General features: G+C 33.8%; 1 protein-coding gene across 4 annotated transcripts in view; it reads left to right on the top strand.

The window, feature by feature from the left end:
* The window catches only part of UGGT2 (UDP-glucose glycoprotein glucosyltransferase 2), a 209,007-nt gene that overhangs the window by 158,529 nt on the left and 32,781 nt on the right, over positions 1-17,697 (top strand). For 2 of the 4 annotated variants that reach the window (XM_078147263.1, XM_078147264.1), the window contains exons 30-32: positions 6,825-6,923; positions 7,955-8,039; positions 16,367-16,549. In XM_078147263.1, coding sequence (XP_078003389.1) covers positions 6,825-6,923; positions 7,955-8,039; positions 16,367-16,549 — 367 coding nt within the window. The other 2 variants (XM_078147265.1, XM_078147266.1) reach the window with 2 other exon arrangements.

Below are 17,697 nucleotides of genomic sequence, written 5' to 3'. Positions count from 1 at the left end.
AGAGAAATTTAGAGTTAAAAATTTGTATATAATACATGTTTGAAATGAGCACCAAAGAATGGGTAAATTGGGCAGCTTTAAAAGGGTTCCTCTCCTTACAAACTTATCAGAATAACCATTTTAATGAGTTTTCTTAAACATGTAGGGATAAAAGAACAAGCTTAATTTTTATGTCAGCATTAATGTAGAAAGAAATTTTGAAGAGATGCATTTATGGCTTGGATTTAAATCCACACTTATTTTCTTTTGTTCAACTTCCAAATAAACCTTACATATTTATTTTCATAAAATCATTTTAAAGATGAGGAAACAAACCCAGAAATTATGAGTGACTTACTCTGCTCTCTCTGTCCACATATCCAATCAGTTGCCAAATCTTATAGTTTCTCCTTCCACATCTCTCATATGTGGAGTAGGTAGGTAGCACACTGGATAGAGCACCAGCCCTGAGGTCAGTAGGACCCGAGTTCAAATCTAGCCTCAGACCAAAACTTGACACTTACTAGCTGTGTGACCCTGGGCAAGTCACTTAACCCCAATTGCCTAAAATACAAACAAACAAAAAAAAACATCTCTCATGTGTATCTCCTTCTCCCTACTTATACAACCACCGCTCTATTTTAGCCTTTCAGTATCTCCTTCCTAGACTATTGCAGTAGACTTCTAATTAGTCTCCCTGTGTCAAGTCTCTAACCATACCAGTGCATCATCTATCATACTGATTTTTCCTAAATTTCAGGTCTGACCTTGTCACTTCTCTACTCATTTAATTCCATTTACTCTCTATTGTATACCTATGCATGTAAAAGAATATCTAATATATGTGATAATTTGGAGGGGAAAGCACAACAGCTTGTAGGGATTAGGAAGGGCTTCATGTAGGCTTGAGCTAAGGCTGGAAAGAAACTAGAAATTCTCAGAAACTACACAGTAGGTGAAGAATTATGCATGAAAAACAGCAAGAATACTAATTTTACTAAACTGGTGTGTGTAAAGGAAGATTAGGACCGAATTGTGAAGAGAATAAATGTTTTTTATCCCATGAAAATATCCCATTAAAAAACTTATTAATTAATGTTTGTTATTATTGTTGTCTTCCTTTTTTCCCTTCCCTATAGAACTATTCTTAGGATAATCAATTAATTGAGATGATCTAATAATTCCATATTATCCCATAAAATGCATTTATGTTCTTCACTATCTGACCTCAATTTCTTCTTCAACTTTATTTCAAATTACTTTGCAGCCAAACTGGCTTTCTTACTGTTTTTCATAAATAACCTTTTATTTCTCTCCACACCTTGAACTGGTTGTCCCCTATGTCTGGAATGTACTCACTCTTTACCTTAGCCTCTGAGAATTCTTAGTTTCTTTCAAGACTTAGTTCAAATGTCTCTATCTTTATTAAGCCTTTCTTAATTCCCCCAGTTACTAATGCTTTCTTCTTTCTCTTCCTTGTGTATGTTATATATTTTTGTATGTCTATCTCCCCTATAAGCTCCTTGAAGGCAGGGATTATTTCAGTTTTGTCTTTGTATTCTCAGCGTTTACCACAGTGCCTTGTGCTTAATAGATATTTAATAAATGCTTGGGTTTGATTTATTGATTGCCCAAGCATTTATAGTCACCTTAACTTCTTTGCATCACAGTATTGGTAATTAACTTCATGAACAAAATTATCCTTAAATTTAGGGTATTACACACACACACATACACATACACAAATTTGTGTTACTAAGTTAGCAATTCACTGAAAGTGATGGAGCTGTATCAAATTATCCCACAGAATGACTCTTTTGATATTCTCTTAAAAAAAAGTGAAACCTTTCAGGGCTGCTTAGGAGATTAAATTAGATAATATAAATAATACATGTTGTAACTGGAAAGTAAATATATTACCTTATACTATTATTCTGTTACTCCCTCCCAGAAGACTAATCAGTACATGGAAACCATAGAAATAGGATCAAACTTATCCTTTACATCCTGTAAGACAGGAAGACAAAAGGGTAGGGGGTGATGGCTTTGCTTTCTTCCCTTCGCCTTTTGGTCCTATCCAATTTCATTTGCAACCAATTAAAGAGGATCTTGGGAGTGAGGTAGGCTTCCTAGTCCTAAACTCAACACTGCTTTTCTATTACTAATAAAATATAACAACAAAATTAAAATTAAAATAAATTATAATAAAACAAAATAAAATTTAAAGGTTTTTTTTTTCCCATTTTCGTTATCTTCTCCTGCTTGGGATGCTATGAGAACCAATCCCTAAATGAGAGAATCAATAGAAAATTGTGTTTCCTCCAATATAGATTTCTTCTGTACACCTGTTCTAGTAAAACCACTTTTCTTTTTTTTTCTTCAGTACCATTTCTGCTTTTCAGGAAGCACATCTGGAAGTGTGCTGTTAGATTACAAATGTGTTAACTCCATTGTCCTTAGTTTTGAAAAGAGTTTATTATAAAAATCTTTGCAGATCTTTTCCATCTTTGCTTTTCTGTTATCTTCCTTCCAGTTTCATCCTTAAATGCTCTTAGTATGACTTTTCATAATTTAATCTCTTATCATGCTTATTTTAAACTGTTTTTTTTCCTTCCACTGATTCTTGCTCCTTCATGAAGTGATATTGTGCTTAACTTGTTACCATGCTTAACCATAAGATTTTACAAATGGCTTTAAACTCTAAAGTACTATTGCTGTTGCTGACACTTTTCTCTATTTGACAGGTAGATCAAGTATTTGCTGACAGAATTAGTTTTTAGGCATTTCTGGCCTCATTATGGCATTTGATTTATTTTGGTTAAATTTCTCTATGATGTAATCAGTTTTGATGCCCTTTTCTCCATCCATTTCCCATTGTTCTGACCATCAATAATTTATTTAACTACTACAGATTGCAGTTGCTTTAGTTTCACAGTTATATTTCTTTTCTAATTTTCATCCTTATAGCTACATGTTAATTTTAACTTTGTCCTGGAAAAATGATGGTCTGACTATATTACTATTATACAATAACTTAGTGGCACTTTAAATGTGAAATACTTTTCCAGTTACTAACAGGTGGTTGTACTACTGGAGGAACTGAATCATGTCAGTTTTGACATTTTTGCCATAAACTTAATCAGAAGACAGAAGGATGCTGTGGCTTACAGTTTCTTCTTGAAAAGGCAAATGAAGGAGCTAACAGAGTTGACTTCATTGTGTGTCCAAAAGCAACAAGAAACATCATTTCATATTTGTCAATATGATCAGTGTGATCATCTGATATTACAGTGTTCATGTTAATTACTCACAAAACAAAAAAACCTTTGATTTTTAGCAGCTTACGTATTAACATCAACTGCAGAAGATGAAGAGGTAGATAAATTCTACAAACTCAATTAAGACCCTCCAAATTAAATCAATGTATACTTTGATGCTTGGTAACTTTAATACAAAGCATAGAAAAGGATAGTGAAAAATAAAATGGAAAACATCATTCAGGAATAAGGAATGTGAGCCCCAAAGACTTACAAGCTACATAGAAGTCTGACACACATATGAAGAATGCTTTCTTTTAGAAACATTGACAAATGTGAAGATTTCAATACACAAAAAAAGAAAACAGAAAAAGAGGATTGTATGTAAAACTCAACTGCATAGGTTTTTTAAAGTAAATATTAAGTTTAACACAATAATAACAAAACTGCTTTTTTTGAATCACCATCTGAACTTTCTTCTTTCTTCTATGTATGTTTAAATGTTTCCTTGACTCTCTTTTATTTCTTTTTATTTTTTATATCACTACCCTTTGACCCAGTAATTGCATTGCTGAGTCTATCCCATAGAAAGATAAATGAAAGAAAGAGGGAAAAGACCCATATGTAGGAAAATATTTATTGTAGCACATTTTTTGTAGTAAAAAAACAAAAACAAAGGTGGTACCTATTAATTAAGGAATGGCTGAACAAATTAGTGGTATATGAATATAATGGAATAATATTATTGTGCTATAAGAGATTATGAAAAAACATTCAGAAAAAAATGTAAAGACTTCTATGAATAGATGCAGAGAAAAACAGACAGAACCAGGACAAAATGTATACAATGACTATAACAATATAATGGGGGGGGGAATTTTGAAAGACTTAAAAACTAATGATCAATGCAGTGACCAACTAGAACACCAGAAAAACTGATGTTAAGTCATAAATCCTACCTCTTGACAGAGAGATGATGAACCAGAGATTGCATTTTCAAACAGCTTGTGCATTCACTTATTTTAATGAAATACATGTGTTTATTACAAGGGAAAGTTTGTGAGAGAGAGAGAGAGAGAGAGAGAGAGAGATGTTGGTTATGAAGCAAAAAGAAAAGAATAGAAAATGAAAAGAACATCAAGGAAATCTTTTTTAAAATACACCAAACAAGAGCAAAAGGCTATTCAGAATGGGACACAGACAAGCAAGATGTATGACTATATGAAATTTAACATGTCATTTTTAAAAGCAAGCTGCATGTAATTCACAGCTTAACATACAGTCTACCTTTTTTTTTGTTGTTTCTATATAGAATTGTTGATATTTTTCAAATTTATAAGAAAAAATATTAAACCACTTGAATATATAAATATATATTGCTATACATAATACATATAAAAAATTAGTAACCAAATATTGTCATTTCTACTTTAAATGGCTCTTCTAACCATTCCTTTTTCTGTGCTCACACAGCCACCATCCTAGTTCATGGTCTTATCACCTCTGGCCTGAACTGTTGCAATATTCTGCTAATTGCTCTCCTGCCTCAAATCTCTCCCTTCTCTAATTCATCCTACACACAGCTGCCAAAGTGATTTTCCTAAAGTGAGGGTCTGTCCACATCACTTTCCTATTCAGTTAAACTCTGGTGCCTCCAAAGATCAAGTATAAATTCCCCTCTTTAACTGTTAAAACTCTTCTCAACATAGCCACAATTTTACTACCTATTACTCCCCTCCCTACTCTCTGCAGTCATGCCAAAGTGGCCATCTTGCTGTTCTTCACATGTAATATTCCATCTCCAGTCTCTCTGCCTTCACACTATTCCCCATTCCTGGAATGCACTCCCACTTCATCTTTGATTCTTTGAATCTTTTGTGTTCTTCAGAATTCTATTCAAGTGACACTATATAACAGAAACGTTACCTTTCCTTAGCTACTAGTACCTTCTCTCACACACACAAAAAATTACTCTGTGTTTATATTGTGTATACTTATTCACGTACATATGGCTTCTTATAAAATGTAATGCCTTTGAGGGCAGGAACTATTTTATTTTTGTCTTTGTATCCTATCCATAGTAGTTAGTTAATAGATGCTCATTCATTAATGGATATTAGTTTAGATGGGTTTGTTATTTATGATTACATAATAAATTAATTTTCAAATTATATCTTTTTCATCTTTAGCATCATTACTGGCCTTCCTACTTACCATATGTGGAAGACTCTTCTTTGGCCGAATTTGTTTGACCAGCTGGATAGAATATTTGCAGGTCAATCAACTAAGCATTTGTTAAGCCAAGTAATATAACTGTACTAAAAAAGTAGTTGCTTCAGTTACCTCTGCCATCCTAATGATTCACTCATGGTAGCTAACTGCTGCAGTAGATAAAGCACCAGGCCTGGAATCAGGAAGACTCATCTTTCTGAGTTCAAATCCAGCACCAGATATTGACTGTGTGACCCTGGGCAAGTTACTTATCCCTGTTTGCCTCAGTTTCTTCATCTGTAAAAAGAGCTGGAGAAGGAAATGGCAAAGTATCTTTGGATAACAATAATAATAATAATAAGGAAATGGTGAAATATCCAGTATCTCTGCCAAGAAAACCCCAAATGGGGTCGGAAAGAGTCAGGCACAACTGAAAAATGGCTGAACCTAAATGACTTATTCGTATTGACCTTGCAGAAGTACATTATTTTATTTGATAGACCAGTACAATAACCTAAAAAGAGAACCAGTGGCATTTTCGCTTTATTCAGTCAATCTCTATACTTTCACCCCTTGTTAGATAATCTCAGTTGTCTTTTTAGTTGTATCTTCATTCCATTAGAATGATAATGGAATGATTCTTTCTTCATTTTTGGAAAAGTATCCCAGTAGAAGATCCCGGGAGAACTTGAGTTCTTAAGGGAAGGAAATTTTTTGTTGTCTTTGTATTCCCAGGACCTACCACAGTACCTTGTAGGTACTTAATAAATGTTTATGGGGCAGCTAGGTGGCATAGTGGATAGAGCACTAGCCCTGAAGACGGGAGGACCTGAGTTCAAATCTGGTCTCAGACCAAACACTTGACACGTACTACCTATGTGACCCTGGGCAAGTCACTTAACCCCAATTGCCTAAAAATTTTAAAAAATGAATAAAATAAATAATTTAAGAAATAAAAAATAAATATTTGTTAAATTATATCCATAGCCACTCTTCCTCCAACAGAAAATAAGTTATCCTGTGTAGATACCTATATTATGTAAGTCTCAAAATTCTATCTGGCTGCCAACATGATCACAACTTCATCATTATGATTTGCCCTCAAAATTATTTGACTGATTGCAAAATGAATCATTATCAAAAGAGTTTAGAATCTGAGAACATAAAACTTCTAGCTAAATATTAGATTTTAAGTGTTACAACATTCCAATGGTTAATAATAAATATTTATTTACAATTTTAATAATTTTTCACTCTTAGAGTTATGCCCTTCTTATTTCAGGATGAAGTATTTTAGAGTTGGTCCTATAGCATACATCTTGGAAATTTATCTTAAAAGGAAAATAGCCAATTTTCTTCTTTTTCTTACATTTCAAGTTTCACAGGAGGACTGCAAGCAGGAACAAAGGAAAAGAAAACTGATTTTCTAAACATTTTTTCAGTTGCTTCAGGCCATTTATATGAACGTTTCTTGAGGTGAGTTAATTTTTATCATTCCAATGAAATTTAATAAATATGCAAATGTTTTAAATAGCCTTAGATATGAACTCTTAAAGACTAAAAAAAATGGCCTGCTTTGTAACAGAAACTATTGTTTTTAAAAGGAAAGGAAAAAATCATCTTTTTGAGGTGAGAAATAGACTGTTTTAGCACCTTCAAAAACAATCACCTAATGCCTCAAAATATATGAATTAGTGTTGTTAATAATGCCCCAATGGGCTTTAATAATAGTAATAGGTGAAAATTATAAAAATGTTTAAGATCGACAAAGCACTTCATATTATTAATCCAGTGAGTATGTACTATTATAGGCTCCCTTTTATAACTGAGGTAACTGAGGCTCTTAAATGTTAATAGCTGTATATCTAAGATTACACAGATAGCAAATATCTAAGTAGAAGTGTAATCCAGTTCTCCCAGGCTCCAAGTCCAGCACTCTATGTGTACCATACTACTCTGACTCTTTATTCCAGACATAGTTTCTCATTGTAAATACCAGGATAGACATCTTTCAGAGAAATAAAATTACCCAAAGACTTCATTGGTAGAAATAGCTTACGTAGATGGTTCAGCATTTTTAAGACTTAGTATTAATCATATTGTGATAGTGCTGAAATTTGGATTCAGTTCAACTTAAGAGTTGTGCCCTGATTTGATTCTTAATGTATTTATTTGAAACAAAACTAGTATTAGTTATGTGTGTGTATGTGTATGTATATGTATGTGTGTGTGTATATGTATATATACATACATATATATATACATACATACATATATATACATATATATATATATAATATTTTACCCTACTAATGGTCAACCATGACTTCTAAAGAAGAATTTTAGTCTGTTGAGTAACCTTTGTCACTGAAGAGCTTATAATGAATACAACTAACACATCTAAAAACTAGAAAAAAAAACAAAGCTCAAAAATTCTTAAGACAGTTATGGGTGACCTTCAATTGCTTTTTCTTGTAACTTGGTTTTAACCCAATTTTCTCTTACAGAATTATGATGCTTTCTGTGTTACGCCACACAGAAACTCCTGTTAAATTCTGGTTTCTGAAAAACTATCTCTCTCCAACATTTAAAGTAAGTGTTCTGGTTCTGATAGAAAAATTCAGGACAATGCAGAATAAGAATGCTGAAATGTTAGGGCATTGCTATTATAAATTTAATTCATGATTCTATTTTCAAAAGTGAATATTTATTCCATTGATAATCAGTTTTTAGATCTCAGTATTTCCTTAGCATAAAAATTCTTGCTTGAAACATTTGCCATGTGGTGTTTATTTACAATGCATATTGAGATAAAAGAAATATAAAGAATAAGGGCAGCAGAACACAGGTTATTTTTAAATAACACAGTAGGCAATGTAAGAGGAATCTTTGCATGATATAAGGAATACTATGCAAAGAACAATAACTGGGTGAGGTAAAGCCAGGAAAACTATTGGATTGGGGAGACAATTTTACACAGACACAGTTATTAGTTGTAATTCTGGGTAATTTTTCAGGATTTAGTCTTGTACTAATAAGAGGCAGAAACATTAGTAGTCTTTGTACTTATACACCACAGCCAAGTGCTTATCTCCCACACTCTTCCTTTGGACTGAGTGCATCCTGCTTTTTGCTATTCTAAATAGTAATTAAATTCAATTCAATATTTATTAATATTCAATAAAAAGCTACTATAAGTCACTGTGCTTCGTAAATGGACAAAAAAGGAGCTTTTTATGACCTCAAGGAGACTACATTCACAAGAAGAATAGAACATGTACGCAGACAAGATAATATGAAGAGGAGGAAGGAAAGATTGTCCATAAAAGGTGGCCTTAGAGTTGAGCCATGAAGGAAATTAAGAATTCTAAGAGATAATAATAAATTGAAGGTTTTTGGTCACCTGTGCAAAGTACAGGATGGAAGATGGAACACCAACTCAGGGAACAGCTATCTAGTAGGCTGCTTTGACTGGAATGAGTATGAAAGGGATGTAAATGAAAAAAAAAACTAGAAATACAAGCCAAAACCAGATTGTAGAGGCTTGTTACCAATAGATTAGCCACCTGCTGATGGTTTTTTTTTTTACCATGGGAACCTATGAACAAAGGAAAATGTAGAATTTTTATTTTTGTGGCCATCTTCCTCTTCTACCATGGCAGAAACTGGGGCAAAAGTGCTAAATGCCACATAGATTTTAGATCATTTACAAATATTAATTGAGCTTTTAGTAGATAGGAAATTGTTGTTTGCCATTGTGAGAGACATTTCCTTTTATTAAATGTTATTGTATTACAAAGTATAGTAATTGTGATTTTTAAAAATCTGTTGTTTGATGTTGTTAAATGATAGGACTGCACTATGGAGTCACTCAGGCATGAAACATATGCAGTAACAGTTTACACTTTTCCTCTGTCCTGACCTATTCTGACCCTGTGTCAATCAATTAAATGATCGCAGCTCCTGACTAGATGGAATTCTTGGCCAACTGTGGCAACTGAGAGCCACACCTGTCCCTGGCATCTCCAGCTGCCAACTCAAACCCTCACCTGATATCCAAGAAGGAACCTACCCCTTACCCAAGTCTGGTATCAAAAAGTAACCTGGTGAATTTCCCCCACCAAATCTGAATCTACTTAGGAATGCCCCCTACTACATCTAACAGATATGTTCTCAATCAAGCCCATTTTTAAGTCTGTTTTTAAGGTATAAAACTTCCCTGCTTAGACCCCTACTCTGAGCATGTACTCTCACTGAGAGGTTTACCACTGTATACTTCTCCCTTCCCTCTCTGAATTAGGTAGGGGTTTTTTGTTTGGTTGTCTTTGGGTTTGGTTGTTTTTTGTTTTGGGGTTTGGGGTTTTTTTTTTTGCATCTCTGGGATCAAACCTCTATCTGTCTTGCTTTGCCAAAGTGTGTGTTTTTTGTATGTTTTTTTTTTGCTTGCTTGCTTGCTGCAACCACATAATAAAGTTCATGTTTGTACTAGCTTCTTGAGTACCAATTTTCTGTGTATCCACAAGCCTGGCTCTTTAACCTAAGCCTTGATGCAAAAGGAAATACGGAGCACATATTTAACACAGTGAATTAAAAATACAAATGGTGTCAACTTTAAATCTTGTGCGCTTGACATTTTTTTTTAATAAATGCTCTCAGCTCACCCCAATAACAGTCCTACCGCATTAAGGCAGTGCATTCAAATACTTTTTTTAGTAGCAAGATGATGCAGTGTATTTTCACTACTCATCGCTGGCAGTATGATTCAGTGCCTAAGTTTTAAATTAGAACACTACATCACAACAATAAATTATATTGAAATAAATGTAGTATATCATCATAAATATCTTTTGCACTTTTTCTTTTTTATTAATCTGTCCTTTCCAATGAGCAAATTTTTTAAAAAACTGGAAAAACAAAGCCCTGAACATATAGCTGCATAGTCTGGCAAAACAGATGTCCACATTGGCCTTTTCTGAAAATGTTATGTTTTTCTGCATTTTAAATTCTTAACTTCTCTGTTAGGAAGTACTTTGTTTTTTGGACTTGTGGCTTATCAATGCACTGGTCTAAATTTCAAAGTATTTCAAAGTTGTTTTTCCCTAGAATGTTATCATTATGTAAATTGTATTCCTCATTCTGGTCACTTTGCTCTGCATTGGTTCATAGTGTTCTTCCCAGTTTCCTCTGAAGCAATCCATTTCATCGTTTCTTGTAGCACAATAGTGTTACATTAGGTTCATATGTCACCGTTTGTTTAGCTCTTCCCCAATGGGAGGATACTCCCTTCATTTCCAGTTTCTGGCATCCATTAAGAAGACCTGCCATAAATGTTTTCATACATATAGATCATTTTCTTCTTTTTTTTAAATTTATTTAGGCTATAGGCCTAGTAATGATATAACTGGGTGAAAGAGTATACACATTGTAGTAACTTTGGTGATATAGTTCCAAATTCCAGAATGGCTGGACCAATTCACAGCTCCACCAACAGTGCATTAGTGTACCTGTTTTTGCCAACTTCATCTTTTCTCATTTTTGTTAGTCTGCTGGGTATGCAATGGAAACTCAAACTTGTTTTACATTTCCCTAATAGAGAATCAGAGCCTTTTTAAAATATGGTCTTCCCTGGAAAACTGCCTGCTGCAGTCCTTTAATCATTTCTCTGTCGGAGAATGCCTTTTTAATATTATAAAATTGAATCAGCTTAGATATAATTCGAATATAAGACCTTACCAGAGAAATATGCTGTAAAGATTTTTCCCTGTTACTTATTTCCCTTCCCAGTTTTTACATTAGATTTGTTTGTGCAAAGACTTTAATTTTATTATTTAAATTTTGATTCATATGCTCAAAAGTATTAATTTTGCCTTGTACAATGCTCTCTAATGCTTGTTTAGTCACGAACTCTTCTTCCTTAATCCTCTAACATGTTTATGATGTGATCTTTTGTGTCTAGGTCATGAAACTTATCTTGATGTAGTATGTGAGGTGTTGGTATAAATCTGATTTCTTCCAGACTTCTGTCCAGTTTTCTCAGCAGAGAAATTATGAAACATAAGCAGTGACAGACAGTTCACACTTTTCCTCTGTCCTGACCCATTCTGACTCTGTGTCAATCAATTAAATGATCACAGCAACTAATTATATATGGGGATCAGGGAGTAAATAAAGAATAGAGACTTGAAGATAACTTCTAGATTACAAACCAGGATGACTAAAATCATGGTGATGTCCTCAACTGAAATAGGAAGGATATGAGAAGGGATAGTTTTAGCAGAGATAATGAATTTAGTGTCACGGACATCACTAGTATAGGTATAGGAAGATAAATTATCATTTGTGAAAATCTACAGCAGGCCATATCATTAAGTTATATAGTTGATTAAAGCATTCAGAAAATATAAGATGCCATTGTGCATATTTGTTAACTGTATAAAAAACATTTGATTCAGTAGAGCAAAATGCCATCTTAAAGGCTGCTCTCCAAGGGGCAGCTAGATGGCGCAGTGGATAGAGCACCGGCCCTGAAGTCGGGAGGACCTGAGTTCAAATCCGGCCTCAGACCAAACGCTTGGCACTTACTAGCTATGTGACCCTGGGCAAGTCACTTAACCCCAATTGCCAAAAAAAAAAAAAGGCTGCTCTCCAACAAGGTGTCTCCCATGCGTATGTATGTTAATATTATATAAGACTCTTTGAAAGATGCTACAACAGAGGTAAATTGGTTTGAAGACTATTAATATAGAGTCATTAATAGGAGACATATACTTGCCAAAGGTGTCACAGACAATGTCCAGCAGAGAGTCCTGCTTATGGATGACCTTGTGCTGATTCTCTTAAGCCTGGAACTTTGCAAACCTTCCTAAACAAGGTCTATTATTACCCAAAGTATAAAAAGAAAATTAATAGAAAGGATTCTTATTGTCCAAACCATTGCCATTGTATAGACAGGCCATAAAGGTGATCTATCAGTATGTTTATCCTGAGGAGACAATACAGAAGGAATGCATCCAGAATTGGATAGAGGTAGAGTAGGCTAGATTGCATTTGGAAAATTCGACACTGCATTTAATGATCCCGAGCTTCTCCCCTGAAAGAAAGGCCTACCTTCTTATGTCATTCTTTTACTGGAAATGTTAAATGGCTATGAATCATGAACTTCTATAAAACTGAATTTGTAGGATAATAGAGAGGCACTTGATTTCTTCCCTTAAAAATAGTAGCAGTGCTTTTCTTCTGCCTATCGGAATGATTAGGCTATAGTGAAGGATTGTGAAGGAGACAGAGTATAAATTATATCAGAAAGCAGTAATGCCCAGAAGATAAGTTAGTCTAATTGTATATAGGGAACAAGAAATGACCATTTGGCAGACTTTGTACTGTACTGGATTCCTACAATATCAAGAAATCTAGAACCATGGTAGACTGCGACACGACTCCAAGGAGGCCATGGCATGATTCCAGGAGCTGGGTGATCAACCAAGTGGAAAGTGGAAAGATGGTTTGCATGCATTGGAGTGCTGGAAGCAGCTTGTACAGGCTCATAAGAGCCAATTGTTAAATTTTCACTGAGAGAGTTTACACCTCAGAATTTGACAAACACTACAAATCAGATCTTGATTTATTGTTATGTTGATTGTCTGGACTTAAGAAAGTAATGGAGTTACTTTGGAGTTAATGGAGTTAATAGTACAGATTAAATTTAAAAGCATGTCATGTGTATAAACTTGTTTTTCAGAGAGGAAGTTAATAAACATTTACCCACACACCCTTGGTTACATCCCACCGTCCACCCAAGAGTCAATTGTGGGGTTTGTCTCTAACATAACCTTTACCTATTCTTCACCCACTATTGTCCAACACTCAGTTCGCCATTTTGTTGCTACTGGGCAAACTTCCTTGGTATTGGCATTTCAGGACAGTTGTAACCTAACTGAGACCCTGAACTCCCACAGGAGCAGCTGCATAAATACCACTGTAAAGATCCTATGTACTTCCCCCCATGTCTATCCCCTTCCCTCCAGATCAACTCATGGCTGTAAAAGACACCCGTCAGAAGTCAGGCTCCATACTCTGGGTCAATGACAGGAGAGTAAGAGCCTCATCTCCCCATTTTGTTTTGTCTGGGATATTGGATAAACATGTATGGATGGTTTTATTTATTATACATTATTCCCTTGCCTGTATTCTATGGTCCAGCCAAACTGGCTATCTCACTGTTTCTTATACCTATAGGGGAAAAAATGTCCAAACATGAACAGGCAATGAAGATATAATACCATGTATAAATAGAACTAGAAAATGTCTTTTACAATGACTATTACATTGTCATTAGCTAAGTTTGGATTTTTTTAGGGGAGCCATCAGGTTGAACAAATGTAATTAAATTATATCCTTTTGAAAAAATATTAGGTATAAATAAATGATTGGCACAAAGTGCTAGGATATAATTTCGTTATTGATTGCAATACTGGATTTATATTGAAAACTTGTCAAAGATGATTTATTTTTTCTTGATTTTGCATTATGTATGGTGAATATCAACTTATAGAAAAACACGATTCCTGCTGAAAAGGTGCTATATTCCCTAACTGTGTGATGTATCATTTGGTTGTTATATTATGTCTTTCATATTTTTTAAACCACAAAAAAAAGTATTTATCCTGTGTGGCTAGCTACATTGATCAAATTAACTGAATAATTAATTGCTAACAAGTGTTATTTACAAATCTTCCCAATCCACTAGGATATAGACTTTTTTGAAGGAAATAATGGAGCTTGTTTAATAATATAGTTCTCACTAAAATATTATTATTAATATTTAGTGATAGATTAAAAAAGGCTTTTGTATCACTAATAAATAAAATTCAAATATTGCTTATCTCATCTTTATCTCACGCTTTTTTAATTCCTATTTTTGGTGCATGTTTAATAATGACCATAATATATTAGTATCATAGCACATTCTATAATTAATAAACTAGTATATATTGCAATTTTAAGCTATTAAAGCTTAAACTTTTGTGACACCCTGTATTGGGATAGATGTTCAAATTAGTTTTGCTGATAGGAGGAGTATTATAAAAAACTTTTAGAGACCACTGATCCAGAGGAAAGAACCTAGAATGTTGGGTGGATCTCTATGGAAGATTTTTGGGGAGGTTATAGACAAGAATCTATATGTTCTACTGGCATGGTCTTTACAAATTTTGTATCACTTCCACATGATGCTCAGACTACAGAGTAAGATTTAGTGGGAGTAACATGCTAATAATTTAAATTATTTTAATTATTGTGGAGTTTGGGGTTTTTTTAGCCAACCACTTCATGATAGCATGGAGATATATTTTAAATACAACAATACAGGAAAGAATTTATGATTTTGTTAGGTCATGGAATTCCTAATAGGAGAACAGTCTCCAGTAATGTAAAACATAATCCTTGCAGTACATATAAGATTTTGTATTTACATGGTAGGGAACTACCTAAGGAAAGAAGTTAAGGCCACATGGATGAAATATCAGAGGTGGAATTTAAACCCAACTTTCCTGATCCAAATCTAGCACTCTATACATTATGCCATGCTACTTCCCGTGTAATATGTTGTACAGTCTACTTAAAGTTTCTTTATTCAGTCCTTTATTATGGCATTGATTGACAAAAAAAAATTGGGCAAAAGTCTGTATTCAACTGCATTATCAAAAATAATGCAAATAACATTTTTTATCTCATACTTTTACAATATACTTCATATTTATTTGTATAAATGTTCCTTTGTTCCCTACTAGGTTGTAAACTCCTTGAGGTCAAGGCCTGTGTTATTTTCTTTTCCTGGCATCTAGTATGGTGCCTTTCATTATAGTGGGTGATTAATTAATATTCATGAATACTCTTTTTGCTGATATGATTTTCCCTCCTTTTTTATTTCTCTACTCCCATTCAGTTTTGAAGTGGTCTCCATAATTTCTCCAAACCCTTCACTTTTTTTTCTCCTACTTTTAGAGAGAAACCATTGCTTATAATGAAAGTTCCTCAGGAACTTTGTCGTTATTAATTACTTTCACAGCTAAAAGCAAAGATGTCCTTTAGTCATCTTTCAAATACACCCAAATGTACTCTGGTCTCACTAGAGCAGAAAGAGATTAAATTAAAATGAAATAGCCAGTAATTGCCTGCTAGCTTCAGAAGAGAGAGCAAAATAGCAGCTTCTCTGATCTTACTTGCTCACCTCATTCATTCTCTTCTTCTTTCCTTCTTATGACCATCCCCCAAGAACCCAGTCTTTTTTACAAAGTGTGACCAGGGAAATTTAGTAACTACTCCTGGTCTGTCCCAGGAAGAAGACACTTTCAACATAATTGGAAAATACTAGTTATGTGATAAAGAAATGTGTGCTAGAAAATACAGCAAAATTGCTATGGTTATTTCAAAATGTGATGTATACTCTATATAGTTGGACTGCATGTTTAAATATTGTATATTTCTTATGAATAGGAATAATTTTGTGAGAAATAATATTTAGACATGGAGCATAATTTTGTTGTTGTTAAATCCTTTCAGTGGTATCTGATGCTTCATGACCTCATTTGGGGTTTTCTTGGCAAAGATACTGGAGTGGTTTACCATTTCCTTCTCCAGCTCATTTTACAGATGAGGAAACTGAGGCAAACAAGGTTAAGTGATTTGGCCAGGGTCATACAGCTAATAAGTGTCTGAGACAAGATTTGAACTCATGAAGATGAGTCTTCCTGAATCCAGGTCTTGTGCTCTACCAACTTCAACACCTTGATGCCCAATGGAGCATAATAAATTGTAATAATTCAAAGATTCCTTATTTTAAACCTACATGACTAGTTAATGAGAAGTTTTTATCTTTTAGACAAAATTAATTAGTATACTTATTGAATTTTTGTTTGTAGGAAATGATTCCTCACATGGCTAAGGAATATGGATTTCAGTATGAGCTAGTCCAATATAGATGGCCCCGTTGGCTTCATCGACAAACTGAAAAGCAAAGAATTATTTGGGGTTACAAGATTCTTTTCCTTGATGTTCTTTTTCCACTGGTTGTGGACAAAATAATTTTTGTTGATGCTGATCAGGTAAGAAATGCAGTTGACAAATACATTTGTGAAGCACTGAAGATTTTGGAAAAATTTCATGTAAATGAGGATCTGAGTTTATGATGTTTCATGTTATTGCTTACAGCTGTTATGTCTTCATTTATTTCTGTCCAGTAGCACTAGTGTTATAAGACTAAAAGAGTCAACAGCACATCACCACAACAGCTAGTTCTTTATTCATGAAACCAGCATATGATCATCATGCCATCCCCAATTCCAGCCAAGTTTAGTGTTTTAAAGATTGCTAAATTGTCTTGATTTCTTCCCTTAAAAATAGTGGCAATGCTTTTCTTCTGTCTGTAAATATTAGTACAGTATATATGTACACAGCACACGGAAACCTTTATATTGAAGGTGCTATGTAAACAGAGATGTTATAATTAAATACATACATAAAATGAGAGTATGAACATCATTCTTTTCCCCCAATGTATCTTTCTTTATTTCATTAAATATTTTACAATATATATAAAAAAATTAACATTCATTTTAAAAACTTTGAATTCCAAATTATCTCCCTCTCTCTTTCCCTCCCTCTCCTACCCCTCCTTGAAAAGGCTAGCATTTGATATATATTATAAATGCAAAGTCATGCAAAGCTAATTTCCATATTAAGAATGATGTAAAACACATACCAAAAAAAACAAACAACAAGAAAAAAATAAAGAAATTTAGAAAAGTGTGCTTCAATCTGCATTCAGACTCTGTCAATTCTTTTTCTGGAGGTGGGTAGCATTTTTCATCATTAAGTCCTTCAGAATTGTTTTGGATCATTGTATTGATTAGAATAGCTGTCATAGTTGATATAAAATAGCTTCATAGTTGATTATCATGTAATATTGCTGTTACTGTGTATAATGTTCTCTGTTTATGAAGTCCTGCTTATTTCACTTTGTATTCCCAGGTTTTTCTGAAAGCGTCCTGCTCACCATTTCTTATAGCACTATGGTATTCCATCAAAATCATATGCCACAACTTCTTCAGCCATTCCCCAATTGATGGACATCCCCTCAATTTCAAATTTTTTACAACTACAAAAAGCTGCTATAAATGTTTTTTGTACATATAGGTCCTTTCCCTTTTTCTTTGATCTCTTGGGGATACAGATCTAGTAGTCATATTGCTAG

Source organism: Phascolarctos cinereus, unplaced genomic scaffold, assembly GCF_003287225.1.
Source record: "Phascolarctos cinereus isolate Bilbo 61053 unplaced genomic scaffold, phaCin_HiC Scaffold_7;HRSCAF=346, whole genome shotgun sequence".
NCBI lineage: Eukaryota > Metazoa > Chordata > Mammalia > Diprotodontia > Phascolarctidae > Phascolarctos > Phascolarctos cinereus.
This window is presented reverse-complemented; position numbering and strand designations above follow the sequence as displayed.